Source organism: Nerophis lumbriciformis, linkage group LG11 (assembly GCF_033978685.3).
Source record: "Nerophis lumbriciformis linkage group LG11, RoL_Nlum_v2.1, whole genome shotgun sequence".
NCBI classification, from domain to species: domain Eukaryota; kingdom Metazoa; phylum Chordata; class Actinopteri; order Syngnathiformes; family Syngnathidae; genus Nerophis; species Nerophis lumbriciformis.
Genome location: NC_084558.2, coordinates 14948494 through 14956618, shown reverse-complemented (window position 1 = coordinate 14956618; position 8125 = coordinate 14948494). Strand labels below are relative to the sequence as shown.

Below are 8125 nucleotides of genomic sequence, written 5' to 3'. Positions count from 1 at the left end.
AGTGGCAACAGGATGAAGGTCATCACTCCGCCACGCTCTTTTAATATTCACCCCCCACTCCTCCTTCCTCAACGCTTACATCCTCTGCGTGCTTCATCCTTTTCCTCCCATCACCTCGTTTTATAATATCCTCATGCAAAACAAAAAAGAGGAAAGACGCGAGAAAATGTCGCAAAACAAAAGTCCTGAGAAAACAGTCTGCAGACACTTCTTTCCTGTGAGTAGATTTACTCGAGGTAGCTGGCGATGGTATCAGTGTGTGTGTGACCCCCGCTCTCAACTATTAGATGGGTGGAGCGCGTGAAGACATAATAGATAGAGGGGTGTGGGGGGGGGGGGGGGGGGGGGTGAAGTAAACAGAAGCAGAAGACAAGAAAGTGTGGAAAAAAGTTATGAAAACAAAGGAGCATGTGAGCACATGAGGTTTACCTTGGAAACAGCATTACAACAGAGAACCTGGAGGGGGGAGGACTCAGGAGGGGCTTTAGCCAAGCTGGACTTTATCACAGTCTCTGGAGACTGATGAACAAGGGGGTGGACGAGTTCCAGGCACACACTGCAGCTCTCGTCACACACGGTGGGGGGAAGAGATATAAAACGGGCTCCAAGGGAGAAAGAGCGGCCAGGAAAGCGTCCGTCCGTCCTGTTCGTTTGAAGGGTGTTAATGCAAAGGCCTATGGGTCTCGCTGGGGATCGTGCCTTTATCACCACAAAGGAATAAGCTTTGACTCCTTTTTTGTTTTTGAACAAATAAAAGGATTGACCGCATGAGGGAAGGCAGTCGACGAGTCGCCGAAGCTTGAGTAGGATCTTTCGGTTTTGAAAGGTGAGAAGAAGCGTGAATTTGATGCAGAATGGACGCTGATATAAACAATTGGACTCATGTGGACGACCATTTTGACACAGAGGCCCGAATTGATGGTTTCGGTGTCCTCATGGCGGTTCTCTACCCGCTGGTTTGCATTGTCGGACTCGCCGGGAACTCTCTGGTCATCATCACCATTTTGAAACTGGATAAAATGTCATCGGCCACCACGGTGTACATTTTCAACCTGGCGCTAGCCGACGGGCTCTTCATGGTTGGGCTCCCCTTCATGGCGAGCCAGAACTTCCTGTCCAAGTGGTTGTTTGGCAACGTAGCGTGCAAAGTGGTCATGGTACTGGACGGCATCAACCAGTTCACTAGCGTCTTCTGTCTGACCGTGATGAGCATCGACCGCTACATGGCACTGGCCGACCCGCTTCGGTTCGCCTGTTGGAGGACACCGCGTTGCGCCAAGATCATCTCGGCCTTGCTGTGGCTGTTCTCCCTGGTCACGATCCTCCCAATGGCGCTTCACTTCTCGGCAGATCGAGGCCTGTGCATACCGGACAACATTTCGGACGTTTGGTGGCTCGGCGTCCTTTCCTACACCTTCGTTTTAGGATTCGCATTGCCCTTCACCGTCATGACTGCCTCCTACACGGCTTTGCTGCTCACCTTGCGGTCGCAGCGTCTTCAGGCTACCACACCCAACCACGAAAACCACCGTCCGGAGCGACAGGTTACCAAAATGGTGGTGGCGGTGGTGATCGTGTTCGGTATGTGCTGGCTGCCGTTTTACACCTTCAACTTCTGCTCCATGTATGAAACGGACCTTACCTTTGCCAGAGCTTTCGATTTTGTGGTCTTGCTGTCGTACTCGTGGAGCTGCGCCAACCCCATCCTCTACACTTGCCTCTCGGACACCTTCAGGAGGCATTTCCGCACCCTCCTCTGTTCGGCCTCTAAGTCTTCCCCCAGCATGCAATGCAACACCGAGCGGTATGACCTAACAATGACAGGTGTGCAGGATGTCACTTTCTAGCATAGAGGGGAAAAAAGCATTACAACAATAATTCTTATAATTATGCAAAATTAGGGAAGGTTTATGTGGTGGTTTGAGAAAGAAACCCTAGCATCTGCTGAAGGTGCGGGATTTGCCTCCAAGACGGAAGCATTGTTTGTTTTCTTTGTTGACATTCTCAACTGCTGGCATTTAGTTGTGTCCAGAGAGATTTGGTTTGGATCATGCAATGAGTTATTACAAGCTGTCAGGTAGGTCGATCCAAAAATAGGCACATTCTGGTTTGACTTTGAGGAATTCTAACACACTTTACTTGTCCAGTGTAATCCCCTCTTGAGTTCTGTCAGAAGCATGGCTTTAGGCTTGTTATATATATATATATATATATATATATATATACCTTGTAAAAAATGATTCCCAATATTTCTGACCACAAGGGGCATCCTACGTAGCTGCTTCCTCTGTTGCATTTTTTGGTATAGATGAATGCGGCACACGGAGAACTCTCTGGCTCTGACGCTTGTAAACAATGCTTGTAAACAATGCTTGTAAACAAATACATAAATCAAACTTCTTGTGACATTTTTCTTCCAAAAATGATGTTCTTATTGCATACTATATTAGAAAAAAATCAAGCACTAGCCCTGCAACGTTTTTACAATTATATTGTGTTTTTTATAGATTAATTTCAAGAAAAATGAGGCTCTAAAGTTTTTTGCACACAGATGTGAATCTAATGGAAGGTTATCAAAGCAAGTGCTGCTCAGTATGTCAGATTAAGTATGCAAATAAAAGCAAAATGATGTGACAATCTTAAAGATAAAACTGATGTACAGTCGGAATGTTTTGCTTTGCTATCCTGAAACAGCTAGAGCTTTGGTTAAGATGTTAATCAATATATGAGGCTTTATATTCACAGTTAATGATCATTCCTCGTGATACTTGGCATGTGGATTTTTCTGTCATTATGTTTCTTCATGTTCTGTAAATAAACATTGTTTCTGCCGAGTTAATGTGGCTGTTTTCTCGCACATGCACGCAACACAATTCCTGCCAGATTCAAATTCCATTCCATGAATTTCAACTGAATTTGAATTGAAGTTGCAAACAGGAAGTAGAATTCTACAAATTCCACAAAATTCTAGTTGATAATTTAGGCGTATTCCAGAAATAGCTACTCCCACAAAAGTGAAAGGGGCTTAATTTCAAGGTATTAAATGCATGTTTGAGTCAAATGAATAGTAAACAAATTCTTCAATAGTAAAAATAATAAATACCTTTTTATTTGTATTGTTTTCAGGATTGGATAATATTTTAGTTTAATGTTTACCTTGTTTGTCCCAGCTGGGAATCAAACCGTGTCCGCCGGAACAGCCGACTAATACTTAAACCTTTTTGCGTGCTTATCACCGCTGTACAAGTCTTAGTCAACAAACAGCTTATTAATGGAGCTATATACTCCTCTTGTTGAAAGTTTTTATTTGTCTTACTTGTTCGTGACTCATATTGCCGTGTGGAGGCACTAATCTTTCTTATCGCTCGTGGTGTATACCGAGTACCGGTATTTTTTGGTACCAGTTCCTAATTGGGTCGAAACAGGAGGACCGTTAAGATTCTGGACAAATGATACAGCTGTTTTTTTAATCTAACTTACTGTTATAATAATAACACACAGTCACATTTACTTCATGTGTCGCTGCTTTGCATAAAAAGGACACAGGGTAGGGTCTGATAATAAGCTTGGAATAGACATAAATAGGGAAACAACACCACATAAAAGTTTGTAACTCAACAATATTTCCTTCTGAAAAGTCCCTCAAAGTCGAGCACCGAGTTTTGCGTGACATCAAAACACACTTTGCTTAAATGTACACCCGCCTAACATGCTAATTGATTTATATGGTATATTTGATACAGTGACGGGCCGTGCGTTTCCCACCTAGGCCTTCAGTGATGTCCGACTTCAATGATGACCTCTCAAAATACCATCATTGATGTCACCACATGACCATTGCTGGAGAAATACTATACAGAAACACATTTACGCACTACTGAGCATTGTACAAACTGGTTGTTTTCTGGCTCATTTAAAAATCAATAAACACGCATCAGCAATTAAAACATATCTTATGTGGTACTGTCAAAATTAAAATTGCAAAAAACATATTAAACGTGAATAAATAAATAAATAAAATATCCGAACTCAAATTTCATCGACAGCTGAGCTAGCTTCCGGGGTTGGCCGACGCCGTCTCACAAGATGTAGTTTCTCTTTAAATATCCTTCTTGAAAATGGCCTTGCAAATATATGTGTTGTCTTGTCAAATCATAAAAGATGCAGACGAGGCGTGTTGGCTGACTTCTTAAAGTTTACTCCACAGCGTGCTCATCAAAAACACCCCGCTGCCGGCATGTCTACATTCAACAACCTAAACGAGGCTACTGCGCATGCTCTTCACTAACCTACTCAGTGGCCTAGTGGTTAGAGTGTACGCCCTGAGATCGGTAAGTTGTGAGTTCAAACCCCGGCCGAGTCATACCAAAGACTATAAAAATGGGACCCATTACCTGCTTGGCACTCAGCATCAAGGGTTGGAATTGGGGGTTAAATCACCAAAATGATTCCCGGGCGCGGCCGCCGCTGCTGCCCACTGCTCCCCTCACCTCCCAGGGGGTGATCAAGGGTGATGGGTCAAATGCAGAGAATAATTGTGTGTGACAATCATTGGCACTTTAACTTTAACTTTTACTGTGGCATGCTGGGTAATGGAGTTGTTATGTTACCTAGCTTATAACATCACAATATATATCTGCCTTCGGCCAGCTAGAAGACCTTACTGACAACAACTCATGATTGCAACTGTCAAATATTTGTGTTCGTTCACTGACAGTGCACAGACGCCCGCATTGTTGACTTTGAAGGCTCTGGGCAGATTTGGTAGAGCATAGCAACATAAGCTAGCTGAATTCTGATTGGATAAAAACTCTAAAAACAACACCGGTGGAAGGAGCATAATATTACATGAAGAGAATATGAATACTTTTAGATATTTAGGGGAATTAAATTAAAAAATACTTTTATCTTTAATTATGATCATGAATTCTGGTTATGTTAGGCCACCAGAGAAGGCCTTGCTGGTCCTGACGGCCCACCACTGATTTGATATGATATATCATGTAAAAAGGCAGTGCTCTGCACATGAATGCCATACATAAATATTGTTTCCAGCAGAGTGTAATTGTAATGAATAGAAACACAGTGATGGATTTATGTGTTTTTTACAAGAAGATGACATAACAACTGCATTGCACTTTGCACATGCCCACATAGCTGACTTGTTGACGACTTAAAAAGCAGGTGTTGATAGAAGACCCTGCTGGGAAATGTTACATGATGTCGCTGTTATACAACCAGTTGTGCTATTAAAATGCTCATTAAAAAAAAAGCATTTTATCCACATCTTTATTCACACTAATTACATACAGTACGGATAACAGTACTGATGAATATCAATATCGGTATTGGTATATATAAAATCCTAACAACATACTGTACATCCCTACTTATCTCTCTTATCTCGCATCTGACCGCTGATTGATCAGCCGCTGCGTGCTGTCAATCATTGTCACGTTGGAAAGAAGGCGGCTCCAGGAAGCCAATCAATGAACTTTGTGGGCTGTCTAAAGGGACACGCTTCTGTCTGAGCGGCCGTTTAATGTTTGACTTGTCTTCGTTCGATAACTTAACATTAGTTTTGGATTTTAAAAAGTGCAAGGGACAAAAAAATGTTTTTTGAAAAAGTGTAGGGGATATGTCCCCCCTGTTTCATCCCCAAATTAATTCATTCAGGGTATTTACCAGCCCATGCTGTGTGCTAATATGTTAAGTGTTAGCATGCTAGTATTTTCGCCAATGTTCTAGGTATAAAATTAAAAATCATCAATATTGGTGTAAAAATACTTCAATTACCAGAATGTTTACCGTATTTTTCGGAGTATAAATCGCACCGGAATATGAGTCGCACCTGCCGAAAATGCATAATAAAGAAGGAAAAAACATATATAAATCGCACTGGATTATAAGTCGCATTTTTTGGGGACATTTATTTGATAAAACCCAACACCAAGAATAGACATTTGAAAGGCAATTTAAAATAAATAAAGAATAGTGAACAACAGGCTGAATAAGTGTACGTTATATGAGGCATAAATAACCAACTGAGAAGGTGCATGGTATGTTAAAGGGGAACATTATCACAATTTCAGAAGGGTTAAAACCTTAAAAAATCAGTTCCCAGTGGCTTATTTTATTTTTCGAAGTTTTTTTTCAAAATTTTACCCATCACGCAATATCCCTAAAAAAAGCTTCAAAGTGCCTGATTTGAACCATCGTTATATACACCCGTCCATTTTCCTGTGACGTCACACAGTGATGCCAATACAAACAAACATGGCGGATAGAACAGCAAGCTATAGCGACATTAGTTCGGATTCAGACTCGGATTTTAGCGGCTTAAGCAATTCAACAGATTACGCATGTATTGAAACGGATGGTTGTAGTGTGGAGGCAGGTAGCGAAAACGAAATTGAAGAAGAAACTGAAGCTATTGAGCCATATCGGTTTGAACCGTATGCAAGCGAAAACGACGAAAACGACACGACAGCCAGCGACACGGGAGAAAGCGAGGACGAATTCGGCGATCACCTTCTAACCAACGATTGGTATGTGTTTGTTTGGCATAAAAGGAAACTAACAACTATGAACTAGGTTTACAGCATATGAAATACATTTGGCAACAACATGCACTTTGAGAGTGCAGACAGCCCATTTCAGGCGCGCTAAGAACATATATTTTTCCACGATTTCAGCACTCAGGTTAACCATACCTAAATAAACACAAAATACAGCATTACACAAGACTACCCGAATGTACTCGAATGATTGAAAAAAATAAATGTTTTTAAGCTAAATTATTGGTAAACACAGTTTATGTATAATAATTTACGTAAAACCGCAAGTAATGAATAAAGTTTTCATCAATTAATATATTCTGTAGACATACCCTCATCCGCTCTCTTTTCCTGAAAGCTGATCTGTCCAGTTTTGGAGTTGATGTCAGCATCTGCTTTGAGTGTCGCAGGATATCCACACATTCTTGCCATCTCTGTCGTAGCATAGCTTTCGTCGGTAAAGTGCGGAACAAACGACTGACCATTTCGTCGGCTTTCCCCACAGCCTCGTATTTTGAACAAATTTTGTCCAATTTCTTGCCACTTTTGCATCTTTGGGCCACTGGTGCAACTTGAGTCCGTCCCTGTTCGTGTTGTTACACCCTCCGACAACACACCGACGGAAGTGAGAAAATGGCGGATTGCTTCCCGATGTGACGTCACAACGACGTCATCGCTCCGAGAGCGAATAATAGAGAGGTGTTTAATTTGCCAAAATTCACCCATTTAGAGTTCGGAAATCGGTTAAAAAATATATGATCTTTTTTCTGCAACATCAAGGTATATATTGACGCTTACATAGGTCTGGTGATAATGTTCCCCTTTAACGTAACATATTATGGTAAGAGTCATTCAAATAACTATGACATATAGAACATGCTATACGTTTACCAAACAATCTGTCACTCCTAATCGCTAAATCCCATGAAATCTTATACGTCTAGTCTCTTACGTGAATGAGCCAAATAATATTATTTGATATTTTACAGTAATGTGTTAATAATTCCACACATAAGTCGTTCCTGAATATAAGTCGCACCCCCGGCCAAACTGTGAAAAAAACTGCGACTTATAGTCCGAAAAATACGGTACTTCATCAAGGTATTCAAAATGGAATTTGTGTTTAGTGTGAAGTACTTATAGTGTGTCTGGGCTAGTTTTTGCCTTGTCAATCACTTAAAGCGTGAGAGAAGAATGTGTGAAGAATTCACTACCGACCAAATAAGACTTGATAAATCCTAAAGAGAAAGAGGATGATGCAGTATTATCTGATCATAGATGCTATCTAGTGGTTGTTTGAGCACACTGCAGCTAGTCCTAGAACCGTATCTACTGTAGGCCAAAACCCTTGTTAAAAGTGACACATTATTCCTGTAAATAAAATAGAATAATCTTTTAATTGCAATTAATTGAATTCCTCTTTCTTAAATTGAAATTCCCAGGTCTAAAGCTTGCAAAAGCCTGACTATTGTAATATTATGGCATTTAATATTTCTGCTCCCCAAATTGAAGAAGGAAGTGTATGGGGTTAGGTATTACATGTTGTGTTCATTAATTCCCATACACAC

General features: G+C 41.1%; 1 protein-coding gene across 1 annotated transcript; it reads left to right on the top strand.

Annotated features, from left to right (window-relative positions):
• The first annotated feature begins 557 nt into the window (after nt 1-557).
• On the top strand, nt 558-2834 carry LOC133610081 (somatostatin receptor type 5). Its single transcript, XM_061966141.1, has one exon. The coding sequence runs from the start codon at nt 855-857 to the stop codon at nt 1845-1847; it is 993 nt and encodes a 330-aa protein (XP_061822125.1). The 5' UTR covers nt 558-854; the 3' UTR covers nt 1848-2834.
• Nucleotides 2835-8125: the final 5291 nt, after the last annotated feature.

Bases quoted from the DNA above. Each gene is read 5' to 3' on its own strand.
- LOC133610081 (XM_061966141.1), top strand. From the start codon at position 855: ATGGACGCTGATATAAACAATTGGACTCATGTGGACGACCATTTTGAC.